Here is a 20984-nt window from a genome sequence, read left to right as displayed (position 1 = left end):
GAAAGGCTGTGCTGGGGGCAAGACTGAGGACAAGGGGAAGACTAGGGATGAGGAGTTACCTTGGATGTAACAGAATGGTGTAAAAGAAAATGACAATGGAGTCAAATGACCTGGATTCGAACCTCAACTCTGCCACTTTCCAACAAAGAATCTGGGTAAGCCACTAGACCACTGAGTTTTCCCCCACACTATAGGATGAGGATAACAATATCTATTTAGCACAGCACCTGGCACATACTAGTACTTTTTTATGTCCCAGGTGCCGCTCCAAATATTTAAATGTGTTAATTTAATTTCACTACAACTCTAGGAGGCATTATTCTCATTTATAGGCACTGTAAATGAGGAAAATGAAGACAGTGAAGGTCAGAGAAATTAAATAACTTCCTCAAGTTCACAGAGCAAGTGAGATGTTCAGTAAATGGCAGCAATGACTGTTCTGAGGCAGCAATACATGGGACAGAGTCTCCGAGACACCAATTATGGACTGAGGGGTTTCTGCATCTGGACTAGCTCCAACCTTATCCCCTTAATTGTAGCAAATTACAGAGACGAGTCAGTGTTATAGAGTTAACATTATATATTTATTTTAAGTGCCATTCATGCATATCAATTCTGGCAGCAACAATTCTAATGACACTTGGGATATTTCTTTACAGCACTAAACAGTTACAAAGAATGGGGTGCCGTTCATCATACGGGCAAAATATGAAATCGTGCAATAGCAAAACTGTAGAAACATTAAAACACTGACTGTCCAACAGCAGTACAGAGAACAGATTGTGTTTGCACAAAAAGCCAATGCATTTTCATCACATATATACAATATAGATATGTACACATCACCCTCTGAATGAACAATATCAAAATACTCTATTCCATTTGAAATAATCCCGATTGATTCCCTCCCACTTCAAAGGACATCTGAGAGAAACGTATTTACAAGTACACACATGAATACATTTACATTTCCAAAACTACCACAAATGCCAGTCGGATTATTCTCCTGGACAGAGTACTCCCATTTGATTATATGCATTTATTATTCTTTCCCCCAAAAGTCTTCAGTCAATTTAAGCCCAAGACAGAACTTACTCTGAATTAATAACTACCAACTGAAATGGCCACTAGAGGGATGCTCTGCACCTCACCAGGTAGCCCTGCCAGGCCTGGAGCCCGCTGAGGCCTGTCCTGGGCTCCCAGGTCACTGAATCACAAGAGTGGGATGGGTCTGGATGGAGGCTCTGCCTCCAGTGCCATTCTTGGTAAGTTTAAATTCTTATAAAAATATTGATCACTGCAAATCAGATTACCAAATAGGAAATTAGCTTCACACGATTTGAAAAATCTTCATCAGTGGTTTCTACTCAAATCATTCAATATAAGAGACTGCATTCCAATACCCAAATTGTTTAAAGTGCATTTTGCTCCCCAAGCAATTAGAAGTTTCAAAACAGTCATTTTGGTATCTAGAAAACAGTGACTTGAACAGACTATTTAAAATCTCTCTCACACACCCCTTTATCAAGCGTTTATTCTGCAGGCTGCTATCTCATCTTGCCTCTGATCTATTTAAGAGGGGCCTGTTGGCTGCCTTGCCAGAATCCTCTGATTTCCACTGATCCAAGGGGCTGGAACTGAGCTTCCTTTTTAATGCCAAGTAGAGTCCAAAAAACAGGAACATAAAGGCCTTCCTTTCTCCCCAACCTCACCAGCCTTTACCATGACTGGCTTCCCAGTGATTCACTCAAGGCAACACTCCATTAAAAAAAACACACAAAAAAATCCCCATACTTTGTTCAAATACTCTCACATACACACATATAGAAACAAAGATGTATGTTCAGTTCAAGTAGAGATTACTCATCACAGAATCACTAAGCTAATTAAAGTGATTTAAGCATGGCTGACAGAGATTATAGATGCTAAAAAGCAACCAGTGAGCAGTTATTACTCCTTGATTTGATGGAACATATTTTCCCATTAGAACTGAAATTCTGCTTTTTTTTTTTTGTCTAAGGAACCAATCAAAACCTATTCATTTTTAAAAATCTCATTTCTTTTAGAAAACTAAGACAATCCATGCAAAGTAACTGTGATATAGGAATCAAAACAATAAACAAACAACAACTAAGAAAAGCCCCTAAGAGGCAGGTTGCATTTCAAAGACAGTATCCAAATGCCATGCAACCTCAGAAACACAGGACAGCAGACACAGCAGGCCACTAACAATAAGTGTCTCTCCATCCTCCTGTCAGTGTTTCCTAAATGGAAAGAGAGTGAATGGGAACACTTGCTTTATAAACAATGCCCTACCGTTTGTTGCCCAAATGAATGGATTCAAATTCTAGAAAGAATCCTATTTAGCTAATAAGTTTCAATCAGCAGGAATGCTAAGACAGAGAAATATGCTCACATGGTATGAGGAGTGATGGTCACAAGAATAACACAATCTCTCTGATTGTCTTATCTGCAAACTCTTATCAAGAAAAATATTTCTGTGCTTTCAGATACCCCATTTCTCCTTAACAAATCGAATTAGAGCTGAGCATTCACAGAAGGTAGCAATAAATATTAAAATAACACTTTTGAATAATAAATAAGTGGAGATAGCGATCTGTTTAAAGAGCCAAGCAATGACCAGCTTCTAATCATCAAATAAATTTTAGAGCTATTATAATGCAGACTTAGGAAAACAGACACTGACAAGGTACAACATAAACTCTACAATCCCCAAGCATCAAAACAAATTTGGTCAGTTCTCAACGTGCCCCTCTGGACTGTCAGAGTATCAAACTCTGGGTTTTTTACTTACTGGGTAGAACTCAATACCCACATTTCTGAAAAGATTAAATAAAGGGAACTGGGCTTTAAAAAAAACCTATTTCCTTTCAGTTGCCCACATCAGTTAAAAGCATCCTGCAGAAAATAGCCTAACAAGGAATAAAAACTCACAGTAACTTTCTTTTCAAGATCTAATAATCCAATCAGAAAAAATTGAAGCCTTTCAGAAAATTTTGTACATATATTTACACACATGTATCTATAAACTGCTTGCAGCAAAACAGGCTCTGTCTGAAAAATCAGTCTGGCACTTGTGGTCAACATCAAATTGACACAAATATGCAAAAGCTGTTTAAATCACACAACAGTTAGGAGCTACACAGGAGAGCTGGCAGGAGACAAACATGTAGTACTTGTTTGGGTCAGATAAAAGCAAAGTTATCCAGCTAAAATCTTTTTGATTGTCTTCAAAAGAAATTTTTATAACATTGGTAAAGTGATTAGCAACTTTGTTTTTTCAACTGGATTCTCTTAAACCTTTCCCTTCACTGCACAGAAAGGTGACGCTGGGGTTCGGTCTTGCAGAAACAAGCTCTACACAATTGAATCCCAATCAAAGTCATCCTGGATGTCATCTGGAGGCAGAGAGCGCCGCATCTGGAAGGCTTGGGAAGGCATCATGTGCTGCTGGTTCATAGCTCCGTGGTGGCCTGGAAGGAAGCAGGCAATGTCAGTAGTGACACAGTACTGAAGAAAGGAAGTAAGCGAAAACCTACCGAGCACTTCCCATACGCCAGATGCTCAGACACATTATCTCACTAAAACACCCAGAAGCCTTCTACGAGGTGTCTCTTATAATTTCATTTTATAGATAAAAGAGACTGGGTTTAGGAGAATGAGCAAGTCACCCAAAGTCATACAACTAGTAAGGAGAAGAAATAGGATCTGAACTCAGTTCACTTGACTCCAAAACCAACACTCCTTCCATTACACCAGGCTGCAGCAAGGAAGGCATGAAAGGAATGGTGGAGTGCTCAGTGCTGACACAGCCATTTCCCTCACAGTCTGTTATGTTCTGGTAAGTTTCAGTAAGATGAGTTGGCTCACTTGGGAATGGTAAATAGGAGAATAATGTTAGTATACCACCGAAGTCACATTGTGTCAGTTTATTTCCTCAGCAAGTTAATTTTTGTGCCACCAAGTAACAGCAGGTGAACACAGAGGACATGCACACGGCTGGGTGCAGTAAGCCCGGAGGTCACCGCAGATACACATGCCTATTCTCCCCATGCTCCTCTTCTTGGATCAGTGTGGCCATGCACTATTTGTGCTCCCCAATTTGGTGCATTCTGCTTTTATCTCCATAGCTTTGACAAACCGCCTTCCAAACCAGATTCTTTCTTTAAAAATAATTTTTATTTATTTGTAGAATTTATTCTTTTACTAGGAATTAAACATGTTCTTTAACTGTTGTGGAATTTTTTTAAATATATTTTTTATTGACTTCAGAGAAGAAGGGAGAGGGAGAGAGAGAGAAACATCAATGATGAGAGAGAATCATTGACTGGCTGCCTCCTGCACACCCTCTACTGGGAATCGAGCCCATAACCCAGTATGTGCCTTTGACCAGAATCGAACCTGGGACCCTTCAGTCCCCAGGCCAACACTCTATCCACTGAGCCAAATCAGCTAGGGCTGTTGTGGAATTTGTACCGATTATAGTTTTTGTTAGTATTCTGAATACAAAGTTTCAAGGAATCTGCTGCTAATCTTATTTTTCTCTTAAGCCCTGTAACTTTTAATGTACAATTTTATAAAATGCTAAGGTTTTCAGTATATCACAGGATAGCAGAAATGCCTGTATTTATTTGTTTTTAGTGTATAAACTTCTTACTATCTGCCAGGCACTAATGTAAGTGATTTACATACAATCCTCATTTAATTCTCTTAACAAGGCTAGGAGTTAGGTAGTGTTATTAGCCCCCTTTTACAGATAGGGAAGCTGAGAGAGGAGAGTTAGGCAGCTATCAAGTGTCAAAGCACCAGGGACTCAAACCCTGGGGATCTAGCTCCAGAGTCTTAACTACCTTATCTTACCACCTACAAGTTACTGGTGAGCATTGAGGACAGGGAACACATGTCACTTAGTCCCAATTCCTCCTTCACTGTTGCCTGGCACACAGTCCTTTTGGAGTTTGAAATCCACCCCTCCACATTACCATTTATCTTTTCCTCAAGTAGTCTAAGTAAAGGGGTGTGTGGCATATAAGAAAAATCATGAACTCTGAATCCAGACATCAAAGCTTGAGTCTTGGTTTGGTCATTTGCCAAACTGGTGGCTCTAGGCAAGGTATTTCCCCTTCTGAGCTTCCATTTCCCCATCTAGATAATCCTTAATACCCTTTCTACCTCTAAAATTGTGTCTCTACTGCCCCGCTAAACATAACATCCTACATTCAGGAACTTAGGGGGAAAAATTTATGGACTAGTAACTTCTGAAACTTATGTCCTCTCTAAGGTACTTCCCTGGAAACTACAGCTGGGGGAACTTCATCAGAATGATATATAGGAGCTAATCAAAGTAGGTTCTTAAAACTTGAAGTCTATCAAAGTCAAATAGCTTCAAAGAGACTTAAGACACCAGGACACACTTTATGCCCCAACCTCTTAGAGAAATAGGACAATACTAGAATCATAGATAGCATCATGGGCTAAACAAGACTTCAGGTCATATGGTCCAAACACCGAACGACAACTAAATCCTTTCACCAGCACTGGAGCCAAGTAGCTCTCCAGATTTGTGCACCCCGCCCACTTTAGCACAGAGTTCATTCCCTCTAAAGGCAGCCTCACTCACTGTTAGGACAGCTCAAGCTTTTCAATATTAAATTATGAGTACTAATTGCAACACACCACATCCCAAAGTACCTGTAATCGTTGTTCCTGGAGTGCTGAGTGCCTGTGGGATATGAGGGTAACCAGGAGGTGGCATCACTGAAGGAGGGAGATTTTGCCTGGAGTCTATGTACAAATTTCCTAATCAGATTTTAAAAAAGAAAAAAAAAATATTACCGTAAGTAAAACAAATCAAGCATTAAAATTTTAATAGAACTGCTACCTAAAACTAAATTAAGCTGGTAAGGTGAGGAAGAAAAGGGAAGGAAAACTTACTCCTTTCAGATGCTCAAACTGCTAGGGTGGTGCTGGCTTTTTTAACACAATGCCAGGGCTGGGTGTGAGTCCACTGGTACTAATTCTGGCACTGCATCTAATTCTCTGTAGCTTGTAGACAAGTTATACTTATTATTGTTGTTACATACCTCATTACAGTACAAAGGCATTTTCATCACTTCATCTTAGTGTCCCACTAAGCCCACATGAGGGTAAGTGGAGACAGGGATTATCTCCATTTTATGGATGAGGCAACTGAGGCTTGGAAAGGCTAAGCTGACTTGCCCAAAGACACATCAGTTTGGCAAGGCTGGGCTAGAATCCAGTTCTCCTGACTCACAGGCTCTTTCTACGAACAGTTGTCTCTATATTGCCCCGATTTTCTCAGCCTCAAAACAGACCTATGGGTGCCCTCGCTGCTTAACAAAGTTACAGGAAAGATTTGCACAAAGTAGAAGAGCTATAACAGGCAAACATGATTAAAAATGTATTATTTAGGTGTGTGGAGATGGGAAACATAGACCTCATTTAAGTGGCATTTCAGAAGGTTCTTAATATATTTTTCTTGACAGGAACTATCAAGTATAATAGCTCTAAAATGTCAATTATGTTGCATCCTAATGCAAAATAGAAAGGGAGGGGAACAACGTCATGTGCCCTCCCCCATTCACTCCTGGGGAAGAAAACCATACACTGCTCACATTGTGCAGAGCATCTGGAATTCCGGAAAAGCAGTTTCCCTACTGTATTCTAGTGTTTCACACAAATTACATGTGTATTCTAGCAATGCTGTGGTCAACTAGAAAAGAGCAACCATTTCCCAGAGGAAACTAAAAGGGAAAGAAAAATTTTCCTTTTGTATTCAAGGTAGGGCACACTATTTGGCCACTCACAAGTATTTGCCTGCCCCTGGAAAGTCAGACTGACCAAGCTTGAGGTGGTAGCCTCAGAGATAATATAATCCAGCCCTATCTCTGTTCTTGTGGATGAGGAAATGAGCCCAGAGAAAAATGACAGAACCAGGAACAGAAGACAAGACTTGACTTCTAGCCATTCCCTCCAAAGATGACATGCTTTTTTTATAGTAAAGTTTAGAGTCAGAACTGAGCTCTCTCACCAATTTGAACATGCTGAAGATTTAGGAATAAAAAAGAGGAGAGGACACTTATGTAATACCCTTTGTAATACTTTAAGTGAAAAATTAAAAAAAATAAAAAAAAAAAGAGGAGAAAGTTATACTATATTGCAGCTCTAGTAAATTCTTATGGGGGGTTGGGGAGATGATCAATCTTCACATGCATGGCTGGTACACCTTCTAAAGGATGCACCAGGCTGCCAGGCTAAGGGGCCAAAGCACTCTGAATAATACAGTCACTCATTTACCAATGACTTAGCCTCTGTCCTGAAAAATCTTACCTCTCTTTTACTCATCCTTAGGAGCTCAAATCACAATCAACAGAGAAATTCTGATTTTTATTTTTAAGATCAATCTATTTTTATATTTCATTTTTACATTTCTCTTTTTTGGCTTAGAAGTTCTTACCTTAAAATGGGAAAGGAGGTGGGAATTAAGAGAGGAATTCTGGCAATAAACAAGGATTATGGAATAGATAGATACCCACATTAAACAAATAGACTTAACTTTCTAAAATTAATACATTCCTAACACTTTAACTTTCAGAGAGAAATTTTCATTACTCCCATTTTCACCATGTTCTCATTACAGTGTGAACAACTTTCTAAGCAAGAAATTAACTTCCAATGCAGTTTCCAAAAATTTGAGATCCTTTAACATTTAGAATGTAGTTATGAGAATTAAAAAAATCTAATCACACAATATATTTATTTATTGAAAGCAGACATCTGTTGAATGACCAGTCATTCTAGAAATATTATGTGCCAGGCCCTGCTTTAGCTACTAGAGATACAGAAATGAAAAAAACAAACTCCCTGTCTTTTTGGAGCTTATTCTTGGTGGAGGTGGAGAGGGAGGCAAACAAAGTTAAATTAAATAGTATGCTACGCAGAAAAATAAAGCAGGGAAGAGTGGACAAGGATTGATGAACAGGAGCTGTCTTTTAAATAGGATGGTCAGGGAAGACATCAATTGAGTAGGTACTCTTTGAGAAGAAATGTGAATAACATGAGGACATGACTCAGGGGTCTACTGGGGCAAGACCATTCCAGACAGATAAAAAAGCAAGTACAAAGGCCCTGAGGTATGTTCAAAGAACAGCAGGGAGTCTAGTGAGGGTGGGGAGGTGAGAGTAATGGGGAACCAGATTTTGTAGGGCCATGCAAGCTATAGTAAAGACTTTGTTTTTTACTGAAGAAAAAGAAAATGTACACCAATGGAAGGTTTTGAGCAGGGAAGTTAAGTGATCAGATTTCTCTGTCTGATAAAATCCCACTTATCCTGCAAAGTCCAGCTTAAATATACCTTCTTCTATAAAGCTTTTCTATCTGCCAAAGACAGTTAAGCAAGCCCCTTTGTCTTATTCCCACTGCCCTATGGTAGAAGTATAGTCCTCATCATACTGTTTTTATTATTATTATTATTTATTTATTTTTATTATTTAAATATATCTTTATTGATTTCTGAGAGGAAGGGAGAGGGAAAGAGAGATAGAAACATCAATGATGAGAGTGAATTATTGATTGACTGCCTCCTACACATCCCCTACTGGGGATCAAGCCCGCAACCCAGGCATGTGCCCTTGACCAGAATCGAACCTGGAACCCTTCAGTCCACAGGCTGATGCTCTATCCACTGAGCCAAACCAGCTAGGACAGTATTTTTTTTAATTTTATTTTTTTTAATAAACCTGTCTCACCTATCAGGCTGGGAGCTCCTTGAGATTAAGGCCTATTTTAAAGTCACTTCTTTATTCATAGTGCCCAATAGATAGTCAGGTACAGGAAATTATAAATAAACTAGTGGCCCAGTGCACAAAATTCGTGCACAGGGGCGGGGGATTTCCCTCAGCCCAGCCTGCACCCTCTCCAATCGGGGACCCCTTGGACATCCCTCTCGCAATCTGGGACAGCTGGCTCCTAACCGCTCACCTGCCTGTCTGTCTGATTGCCCCTAACTGCTCCCCCTGCCAGCCTGATCTCACCCCCAACTGTTTTCCCCTGCTGATCTGATCTCACCCCCAAATGTCCTCCCCTGCCAGCCTGGTTGCCCCCAACTGCCCCCCACTGCCGGCCTGATCTCGCCCCCAGTGGCCCTCCCCTGCTGGCCTGATCTCACCCCCAACTGCTCTCCCCTGCCGGCATCATCACCCCTAACTGCCTCTGCCTGCCTCATTGCCCCTAACTGCCTTCCCCTGCTGGCCTAATCTTGCCCCCAACGGCCCTCCCCTGCTGGCCTGATCTCGCCCCCAACTGCTCTCCCCTGCCAGCCTCATCGCCCCTAATTGCCCTCCTCCGCTGGCCTGATCGCCCCTAACTGCCCTCCCCTTCCGGCCTGATCTTGCCCCCAACTGCCCTCTCTGCCTCGGCCCCCACCACCATGGCTTTGTCTGGAAGGAAGTCGGACGTCCGGAAGATGGCCAGTCGACCCGGTCTAATTAGCATATTACCCTTTTATTAGTATAGATAGATTATATAGGATAGGACTGCTTAAATGTGTTGGGGGGGGGGGGGGAGCCTTTTTCAGCAGAAGGAGATGCTCTTGGCAGACAAAAATACATAATCCCTATGTCTGGACTGAGAGCCACCCATATGCACTATAGTGCCAATCTGGTCTTTAAAAAATTGAACTGCTTTCTTACACCTTACACCAAACAGCTGTTGCCCTTAAAACCCCTCCTCAGCCCCCATCTTAGGTTCTGCCTTCGCAGTTCACCCAGATTAGGTTCTGGGTGGTCAGTTTATATGCCAGTCAGTGTCAAAAGCTCCGCCCCCTAGGCAGCCATTGGCTCCTCGCACTTCACCCAGATTTGGTTCTGATTGGTCGGTTTCTATGCCAGTCAGCATCTCCGGGCCTATCTCTGGGCCTGATCAGAGAGGCAGGGCTGATCAGCAGCCCCCACAGAAGCCTGGAGAGAAACAGAGGCACCGCTGCTGGTGAAGCCCGGAGAGAAAGAGAGAGGCAATGGCTGATCAACAGCTGCCACGGAGGCTGCGGATCAGACCTTGCCTCTCTCTTCAGGCCTCTCTCCAGGCCTGATCTGCAGCTCTCTCGACTGTAGGACTGACTTCCGTTCGGTCAAGCCTGTGGTCATTATGGACCCTTGGTTTTTATATATTAGGATATTAGCAAATGAATTCAATACCATATTAGAGGATTATATACTATGACTAAGAGAGATTTATTCCTGGAATGCAAGGAGATTCAACATATGAAAATTAATATAATACACCACATTAATAGAAGGGAAAAAAAACACATGATCATCCCAATTGATGCAGCAAAAGTATTTGACAAAAGTCAATACCCTTTCATGAATAAAGTAGGAATTGAAGGAAACTACTTAAACATAATAAAAGCTACATATAAAAATCCCATAGTGAATATCATATTCAATGGTGAAAGACTGAAAGCTTTTTCTCTAAGATCAGGAACAAGCAATGATCTACTTCTGGGTATATATCCAAAAGAAATGAAAGCAGGGTCTTTTTTTTTAATATATATTTTTTTTATTTCAGAGAGGAAGAGAGAGGGAGGCAGAGATAGAAACATCAATGATGAGAGAGAATCATTGATTGGCTGCCTTCTGCATGCCCCACACTGGGGACCAAGACTACAACTCAGGCATGTGCCCTGACGGGAATCAAACTGTGACCTCCTGGTTCATAGGTCAACAACACTCAACCACTGAGCCACGCCAGCTGGGCTGAAAGCAGCGTCTTAAAGAGATATTCGTAGACCCATGTATTATCCAAATAGCTAACACATGAGAGCAACCCAAACTGTTCAATGACAAATGAACAGATAAGCAAAATGTGGTAGATACATACAATGGAATATTATCTAGCCCTAAAAACGAATAAGTCACAAAAAGACAAATACTATATGGTTCCACTCATATAAGGTACTACTTAGTCAAAAATCAGAGGCAGAAAATAGAATGGTAGTTGCCAGAGGGTTGGCAGAGGATAGAACAGGGGAAATGGTGGGGATATTGTTTAGTGAGTATAGAGCAGTGGTCGGCAAACTCATTAGTCAACAGAGCCAAATATCAACAGTACAACGATTGAAATTTCTTTTGAGAGCCAAATTTTTTAAACTTAAACTATATAGGTAGGTACATTGTTATTAACTTAATTAGGGTACTCATAAGGCTTAGGAAGAGCCACACTCAAGGGGCCAAAGAGCCGCATGTGGCTCACGAGCCGCAGTTTGCCAACCGTATAGAGGGTTTATAAGATGAAAAGAGTTTTGAAAATGAGTGGTGGTGATGGTTGCATAACATTATGAATGTATTTAATATCAATACACTATATACTTAAGGATGATTAGGATGGTGAATTTTACATTGTGTGTATTTTACTACAACAAAACATTTTTAGCCCTACCCGATTTGGCTCAGTGGATAGAGTATCAGTCCACAGACTGAAGGGTCGCGGGTTCGATTCCGTTCAAGGGCATATACCTCGGTTGCAGCTTCACCCTGCTCAGGGCACATGCGGCAGGCAACCAATCGATGTGTCTCTCTCACATCAATGTCTCTGTCTCTCCCCATCCTTTCCACTCTCTCTAAAAATCAATGGAAAAATATCCTCAGGTGAGAATTAACAATATATATATAATTTTAAGAATATTAGGAAGATATATACATATAAAAAAAAAGACAAAAGGAGTGGGGAGCTAAAGAGTTATCAAAAAATGAAGTTTGTGCCTGGCACATAGAGGACACTCCATAAAGAATAAAGGTTAAAAGGGAAGAAAGTGAGATGAAAAATACAGTGCACAAATTTTGAGTCTAGAGTGAAACATCAATGGCACTACATACCGTTTTGTCTACTCTTAAAGCAAACTTTCAAGTTTAATTTTCTTCAACATTCTTAGAAGATATATAAAAATAAGATTTTCATTGCAAGTATATACAAATTTAAGTTGATCTATCTTCATAACTATATTCTTATAAAATGTACATATCTTGCCCCAGCTGGTTTGGCTCAGTGGATAGAGCGTTGGCCTGTGGACCAAAAGGTCCTGGGTTCGATTCCAGTCAAGGGCACATATCTGTGTTGTGGGCTTGATCCCCTGTAGGGGTCATGCAGGAGGCAGCTGATCAATGATTCTCTCTCATCATTGATGTTTCTATCTCTCCCTCTCCCTTCCTCTCTGAAATAAATAAAAAATATATTTTAAAAAAATGTACATATCTTTAAGACATTTTAATTCTTGTTTGACAATTTAAAAGATCACAAAGGAATGTAAATTGTAAACTATAATCATATAAATCTTGACCAAAAAATAATTTCATCTTAGTTTTTCTAAGATATACCTTAAATAATTTTATTTCATTCACTTCTTAGAAATTAAAATATAAATGGATCACCGTCACCATTAACAACGTAACATGTTGCCTCAGTCACTAAATTTCATATGAATGAGAAAAAGAAAATCCAAATAAAGATAAACATCACATGATCTCACTCATTTGTGGAATATAATGAACAAAAATAGATCCAGAGACATAGAAGCATTGAACAGACTGTCAAACCTCAGAGGGAAGGCAGGAGAGGGTGGGAGGGGGGGAAGGGTAAGAGATCAACCAAGGACTTGTATGTATGCATATAAGCATAACCAATGGACATAGACAGTAGGAAGGTAAGGGCATGTGCTGGGGAGTGGGAGCAGCTGGGGAGAGGTCAATGGGAGGAAAAGGAGATATATGTAATACTTTAAACAATAAAGAATTTAAATTTTAAAAAAAGGAGATGGAGTTTAAAAAATAAATAAAAAGAGAAAATCAAGAAGATAACTAAACCCATACCTGTTCCAATGTGTTGGGAGGGTTTTGTTGGATGCATGGCACCATGACAGACATTTTGCTGAACATTACTCTGTGAGTGGATAAGGCCAGTTTGTGTAAAGAATTGATTAAGAGAAGAACAGAGATCAGCAAATTGAACCTGATCTAAAGACCAGTTCTTAAGATCTGCCTGTCTCATACTCTCCATCAAACCTATGAGAAAAACATTGGAAATAAAGTTAGTACAGTTCTGTAAATATTGCAAGGAAAATAGCAAGACAATTTTTTTTCAGCCCTCAAAATTTTCACTGGTAGTGATTTTCCCATGCAATGAAGAATAACATTATAAAATTATTCAAAGTCTGATTCTTTTAAATGTGGCCAAATTGTTTTCAGAACTCTTGTCTGTGACCCTCTGTTTCAACTGGCCAAAAGACTTAATTATAAATTTTACAAAGTGTTGTTTATAAGCATACTACCAACAGAAAATAAATAAAACACTATGTAAGGAGATGTTTATTTATATTATAAATAAACTTATAATCTACTAGAGAAAACAGGATGTTTATTTGGTTATATGTCAAAAAGAACTAATACTCACCTTGGAACTGTGAAAGGTCTACATCTGACCAATTAACACTGCTAGCAATTCGACAGCTTTCTTTTAGCATATCAAGTGTTGCATACCAATCATTTGAAACACCTATAAAAATAATATTGACAATACTATGAATCTTGGATAGTGAAAGTTTGAAGTATATGGTAAGGGGAAACAATGAGTTGACCTTATTCCTGACATTGGCAGATCCCTATCCAGTTTTACAAACAAATTACATCATGTATTGGGGCAATCTGCTCTGTGAGACAGGTAGGAAGGCTATCATTTCTCTCTATTTTTTTTTTTTTTAAATATATTTTATTGATTTTTTCACAGAGAGGAAGGGAGAGGGATAGAGAGTTAGAAACATCGATGAGAGAGAAACATCGATCAGCTGCCTCCTGCACATCTCCCACTGGGGATGTGCCCGCAACCCAGGTACATGCCCTTGACCGGAATCGAACCTGGGACCTTTCAGTCCGCAGGCCGACGCTCTATCCACTGAGCCAAACCGGTTTCGGCTCATTTCTCTCTATTTTACAGATGGAAAAAAAAAAACTGAACCCAGAGTGGTCAAGGTCACTATAATAAATCGAAGACTTGAACCCAGGGCTTATAAGCTCTAGAAAGCAACCCATGATGGCACTTGAAAACTGTCAATCTTGGTAACTGCTCTTTACATTTGTACAGTACAAATGATGACCAGGTAAGACAAGTCATACAAATCAGTATTTCCCCCAATATAAAGTTCATTTTCCTGTCTTGTTGTGACCTTCAGAGGTACGTTCTTTATAACTTAAAGGCAGGTACACATTTAGAAGCAATGTGCAGTTCGACTTAAAAAGCACTGACTAAGGGAGGTAAATTAGATTGTACAGCAAGAGATGTTTCTTACAAAGCAACCTTAAGAGTGAGAAATGCCTCAACAGTTCTCCTGTCAAGGTAGCAAATTCTGTGCTTGCTGTCCAAATTACTCTGTTTTTAGGATCACCCCTGGATAGAAGAACGAACGAATAAAAATAATTTTTTGCTACATCACAGATAACTGTATCAACTACTGGCTACTTGTTTACAAAATTCTGCCAATTATGGATTTCAAAATAAAATAAACAATGAACCAGAGACAACATGACCCTACCCTCAGGCAACTTATAAGTCAGAAAGAAATTTGTTGGAAGAGGGGGGATTAAATTAATGCCTCAAGTGAGCCACAAACATTCAAGTCTATCTGACTTTCAGATCCTATAATAAATGCTGACTTGGCAACACAAAATAAAGCAATCTCTGCAGAGAGAGTGGCTGAGCAAATCCCTACCCACTCAGTAAATGTTTATTTTAATCCTTTTAGAATAACTGGTATTACAGGCTCTGAACTCTGATGGGCCAGGATATAAATTCCAGGTCCACTACTTATTAGCAGTATGATCTTGAGCAAATTGATTAACTTCTTTGACTTACACTTCTCCTATCGAATGTGGTAATCTACCCTTGTTTTAAGAGAATATGAGATAATGTATCTAACTTGCCTTGCACATAACAAGCACTCAAACAACTAAGTTCCCTCTGTTCCTTCCCTGTAAAAGACAATGTGCTTATTATTCCCATCTTATAAATGAGAAATTTATAATTCAAAGAGACTATTATCACAGCCACAATCTTTCCTAACTCACAAGGCAGAAGTCTATTTTCATCCTCTGGTAAGCTACCACTGGGATAACAGGCCATTAAGGGCACATCATAGGTTGCTTTCAGCTATAATTGTACTTTTTTCTCCCCTGGCAATCATTAGAGATCTAAAAATAACTTCAAGACGTTTTATAAGATAGACCATCAAAGCAGGAACTATACCCAATTTTCAATTTTATTCTAGATTTTATTCTACTTAGAATTAGTAACAGAAAACAAAATAAATTGTTAAAGGAAACTCACTAAATTCCAAATACTCTGGTATGCATTTTTTACCTTATATCATTTAACACCCTTCAAAAAACATATTATTTTTCCACATTGTAAATAACAAGATGGTTTTAGAAAAATTTAAGATATAAAGCAAAATCAGAATATAAGAGACAGTATGCACTACCCAGCTCATTTCCCTGACATTAGTTTAACTGCCTGAAACAATGGTCAATTTTTAATTGGTGAATAAGAACTACACTGTCTAGCACTTAGCAATTGTCCCGCCAGGATAAAAAATCTCATCAGTGATATGATTGGTAACTGGACAACCAGGCAAGACAAGAAAAGGACCTGTACTTTGCACAACTCCCAGGGCCCCATTCACCTTGTAGTCTCTATCTGTGGCACCCCTTGGAGTTCTTCAGTGCAAAGACTGCTTGGTCTATAAGCAATGTCATGTCAGTTAAGCATCTCACCAGAAACCATCAAAACCTATCTGAAGAGTAACGGATTTTCAAAACATCAGGATATGAAAAATGCTTTCTTCCTTTGCAAAATACCATTTCAAAATGAGCTACCTGGCAGGAATTAAGCAAAGAAAGAAATAGTGGAGATATTCACTGAATACTTAAATACAAGGACTAGGCATTTCTTATTTGTATTCTCAATATGATGCTTATAACAACACTGTATGGCAGTGTACTTTATTTTTATAGATGAGAAAACATAACTAAAAGAAGTTAAGAAATGCACCTGAAGTCCTAAGAGTCATAATGAGGATTCAAATCTATGTATGTTCTCTCTTCTATATCACTGAATCCTGAGAGACTGCAGACTGTGCATTCCATTCTTCTTTCAAATACAGCTGACCCTTGAACAACACAGGTTTAAACTGTGTGGGTCTGCTCACATGCTGATTATTTTCAATAAACATACAATCGATAGTATTTTCAATCCCTAGTTGGGAATCGGCAGTCATGGAGAGCCAACTGTATACACTGTTCTACACCATGGATTTTGGTTTACCAAGGGGGTCCTGGAACCAACCCCCTATGCAGTCTGAGGGATGATTGGGAAGTCAAAAGTCATACACAGATTTTCAACTGGTTAAAGTTCCTAACCCTTGCACTGTTAAAGGGTCAATTATACTCACAAAAACACTTATTTTCCAAAAGAACAAGAGATAAAACCATGAAACCTGCAAGAGTTGCTGAATTTGCCTGTATTGCCACAATACATTTTAATCAAGAAAATCTCCAGTTCAATCTATGCACTAAATGAGTTACAAATACAGGATTAGAGCAAGGAAACACAAAAGGAGACAGATGAAGACAGAGTTGGTCGTAAATACAGGTAAGTCCCAGATAACAAAGAACAGATAGATCTTAATTCACAATTAGCCAAACAGAGTCAGGAGACAAAAACTTACCAGAATTACAGGATACTTGTTGTGGGGTTGGGGGTGCCTGATGTGTTAACGTCTGATGCTGATGGTTCGAATGATGCTGCATGTGTTGATGTGGAGAGGGGTGGTGGGGATGAGGGGACTGGAGCTGGCTGTGTTGTTGTGGAGAAGGGTGCTGGGGATGAGGGGACTGGAGCTGGCTGTGTTGTTGTGGGTGCGATGCTGGATGCTGAGGACGCTGCGGATGCTGTGGTAAACCATGTGGTCGATGGGGTGGATGTGGAGACGGCTGTGTGTGTATCTGGGGGTGGGACAGCGAGACTTGTGCAACCGAATTACTGCCTGTGGTATTGAGGCCACTGCCATGACTGTTGGACAGGTTGCTTTGGTTGCCGTGTGGGTGAGAGCTCACTGTACTGCTAGGAGAGTGCTGATAGGAACACGAAGTATGGGACTGCTGGGAAGATTCAGAAGGGATGTTCATCAAACCTAAAAAGTCAGAAAAAGCAAGCTTACTTATGGTCAGATTGTAGTTATATTTTAGAACAAAGGTTTGTAACATTAGAGAGCAAAGGCATAAGTTGTCAAAAGGCAACTTTGTTTCAGTTTAACAAGTGTTGATGGCTTTGAAAGCCAATAAAAAGCCCTTTGGCGGGAGAAAAAGATGTGTTGATAGAACATACACCATCCACTGGGCTCTATAACTGAGAATCGTAAGAAACATCATTCCTTGCTCTTGAGTAGCTTATGCTCTAGTTACCATGCTCTAGTTACTTATGCTCTTCTACTAGAGCAGTGGTTCTCAACCTTCCTAATGTCGCAACCCTTTAATACAGTTCCTCATGTGTGGTGACCCCCAACCATAAAATTAATTTCCTTGCTACTTAATAACTGTAATTTTGCTACTGTTATGAATCGTAATGTAAATATCTGATATGCAAGATGTATTTAGGCGACCCCTGTGAAAGGGTCGTTCGATCCCCAAGGGGGTCGCGACCCACAGGTTGAGAACCACTGTACTAGAGTCTGTAGAAGAGAAACACTTCAAGAGATTATGTCCATGCCCAGTCCGTGTGGCTCAGTGACTGAGTGTTGACCCATGAACCAGGAGAACATTCCGGGTCAGGGAACATGCCCAGGTTTAGGCCCGATAGGGGGCATGCAAGAGGCAGGCAATTGATGGTTTTCTCTCATCACTGATGTTTCTATTTCTTTTTCTCCCTCTCCCCCTTCCTCTCTCTGAAATCAATCAAAACATAATTTTTAAAATAAGAGATTATGTCCAATAACATTAGTGGGGATACAGGAACTTTGTTTCTTGCCTATTCAGGTAGAAAGGAGCTGGAGATATAGAGAAGTCTTCCCTGAAAAGGCGGTATCTGAGCTGAGTCTTAAAAGACAAATAAAGACTAAGCAAAACAAAACAGCCATCTCCATTATTCTTTTTCATTACTTTTATGGAACATTCTTGAGACACAGTTTAGGGGTTAAGACTACATATTTTATAGCACCAGAAAGTAAAGTCTCTGCACTGCACTTGGAAACTCTGGAAAGTTATTAACCGTTCCAACTCACAATTACCTCAATTATAAATGGCATGGTAATAGTATCTACTTCATAGAGTTGTGAGGATAAAATGCCATAATGCAAGTGCAGGCTGCAGGATGAGCTCAGTAAATGCTAGCTTTTATGATGATGATGATGCCAGAAGTGCCTAATGTTAAACAAAATGTATGTTTGATATGCAAGTGGACACACATTTTAATAAATCTATTGCAAGTATGGCTAATACCATGTCTTGCTGAACCAAATACAAAAAAAATGTTACTAAATGAAAAATAGAATACTGCAACATAGTGTCAGTCAATAAAAGAATCAAGCTTTTTAAGCAAAATAAAAATATTCTCACTTACTTTTAAAAATAAAAGTATTCATACTTAGTAGTCAATAGTATTAACAGTAAAATTGTATTAGAGTACATGGTAAGATAATCTTAAAACTTAGTACATTAAGGTTTTATAGGTACAAGAGTTAAAGTTCTTGCCTTGGCCTGGAAAACTGTCATTTATATGGAATCTATAGTATTACAGTAAAATGAAAGAAAGCAGTGATTTCATTATCTATGTCCAATAAAGTCCTAGCATTTTAAGTGACAATCCAGATACGATCCATACCAACATTTTCAATCCCAAATTATTTTTAAATCAAATGAAACAAAGTATCTTTCAAAAGCCCAATATGTAAAACTGATAAATGTAAAGTTTCCTTTTTTGAGGTCAGGGAAGGTCTCTCTCTTCATCTGCACACTGTAACTCCCCAAGACCTTCACAAAAGCCAAGGACTTCAAAGAGAACAATTTAAAAACCAATCATGTAACCTAGTCTGATTTGTTTTACATACAGGGAAGCTGAGTTCTAGAGAGGTGGCATTAAGTCAGCTGACTTTATGGTAGAACCAGGACTAGAACCCAGAATTCCTATCAATGCTCTTTTGTTTGTTTGATTGAAATAGCATTATGGGCTTCAGAAATCTTCACCATTGTTATTTCAAAGTTAGTAATTTTCTATTATGACCACCAAGGTCGGGTCTGCTTAGCAAAATCTTATATTAGTTCTTTTTGTACTTTTATAGATAGAGAATATAAGACAAAATTTAAAAGAATACACGATTCTTCCTTTAGCCAGAAAAACAAATTTCCTATACAAGCTATTGATATTCATTGATATATGTAATACTTGTATATAACATTAACTTTCACCATAATATCTGACAATCACATGTATTAAAATGTAAACTCTATAGAGATCGGGATTTTTGTCTAAAGGATTTTGTTCACTGCTGTAAATAGGTAAAATCTCTGAGTTATAAATAATCTGTCAAATAAACTAGGAAATATTTCAACAGTAGAGTTCCCAACAATGTGTGACTAGTGTCAATGTCTGACTAGTATTCTTTGGGGAAAAGACAATGTGTCATCTTGATCCTATCACATGACTGACTAAAATTAAACCAGCAACTAAAGGCAGAGTAACACATAATAGCAGCTTTTAATTGATATAATACTGAATCTCAACCAAAATCACTTTTGGCGTTTAAATCTGATTTAAATATGTTGTATAAAACAAGGACCCAGAGCATAACACTAAGCAATGTGTTCACTTGTAAGTGCCATACATGAAAGTACAAATTTGGTGCTAATACTTATCTCTTTGCTAATACCAGTCAGAACAGAAAGGCAAGGCACATCTACTCTGTGGTACAACATTTACCACTAAAATGATTCCCATGGCAGACATCACTAATTAGCCATGGTAGTCTTTCCCAGATGGCACAGATGCAGTACCAGATTCAACACGGCTCTAGGACACCACTAGATCAAGTGAAGTAGGCAGGCAAGATGAAATTTATCTGCCATTCTTGTGCTATGATATAAATATACACAGAGCATAGTAAAGGCACAAAGAGCATTCAATCCTGATCATGATGATAATGTTCTAAGATCAAGGAAATATAACAGCTGCTATGTGAAAACAATTCTTAAGAGAACATTTTATAATAAAAATTTACTTTACAAAAAGTATTAAAAAACAAAACAAAACTCACCTTGCTGACTAAGTGACTGCTCAAAAACTGACTTATAAAGGCTCCGAAATGAGGCACTGAGATCTTCAAAATTATATTCTGAGAATTGTAGTTGTTTGTCTCTTTCTGGAAGGTTGTACTGTGGCTGCTGCTGGGGAGTTAATGACTGAGAGACTGGTTCTGGATGATTTGTCACCTATCATTAAAAGAGAATACTACTAATTTAGTAGCTCTATATCAGAATTGATTTGTTATGTAAAATACATCACTGAAAATATTAAAAGTTTTCAGAATCCAAAGGAAATATTTATTTCCCCATCTGTGGCTTTTCCATCCTCTGTTTAAGTTGGGGGTGTGCATAAAGTACAGACCACAAAATTGTTAACCTGGATCTTGAAGAACCATAGGTATTTAATCCAACCTCCATATTTCACAGAAGAGGAGAAAGTTCAAAGAAGATAAATGACTTTCTCAATACAAGTATGTGATGAACTAATAAGCCTGGACAGTTTCTGTAGCATCTTCATTTGATTTCTATAAAAACAATTTCATCTCAAACACTATATTATGAAACTACTAACATTTCTTATTCATTTATTCAATTAATATTTAAACA

At 38.9% G+C, this 20984-nt stretch overlaps 1 protein-coding gene across 2 annotated transcripts in view; it reads right to left on the bottom strand.

Moving 5' to 3' along the window:
• Positions 1 to 562: 562 nt before the first annotated feature.
• The window catches only part of FOXJ3 (forkhead box J3), a 129926-nt gene continuing 109504 nt past the window's right edge, over positions 563 to 20984 (bottom strand). For both annotated transcript variants that reach the window (XM_070404988.1, XM_070404989.1), the window contains 6 exons: positions 20390 to 20564; positions 16811 to 17275; positions 13486 to 13587; positions 12906 to 13097; positions 5713 to 5820; positions 563 to 3494 (listed from right to left, as the gene is read on the bottom strand). In XM_070404988.1, the coding sequence (XP_070261089.1) occupies positions 3379 to 3494; positions 5713 to 5820; positions 12906 to 13097; positions 13486 to 13587; positions 16811 to 17275; positions 20390 to 20564 (1158 nt within the window). In that variant the 3' untranslated portion in view covers positions 563 to 3378. The remainder of the gene's footprint in view (positions 3495 to 5712; positions 5821 to 12905; positions 13098 to 13485; positions 13588 to 16810; positions 17276 to 20389; positions 20565 to 20984) is intronic.

The sequence above is a fragment of the Myotis yumanensis genome, unplaced genomic scaffold, assembly GCF_028538775.1.
Source record: "Myotis yumanensis isolate MYYU_CA2020_CCGP unplaced genomic scaffold, mMyoYum1.0.hap1 SCAF_2, whole genome shotgun sequence".
Classification (NCBI taxonomy): Eukaryota; Metazoa; Chordata; class Mammalia; order Chiroptera; family Vespertilionidae; genus Myotis; species Myotis yumanensis.
The sequence above is the reverse complement of the archived record's forward strand: the minus strand, read 5'-3'. Positions and strand labels throughout refer to the sequence as shown.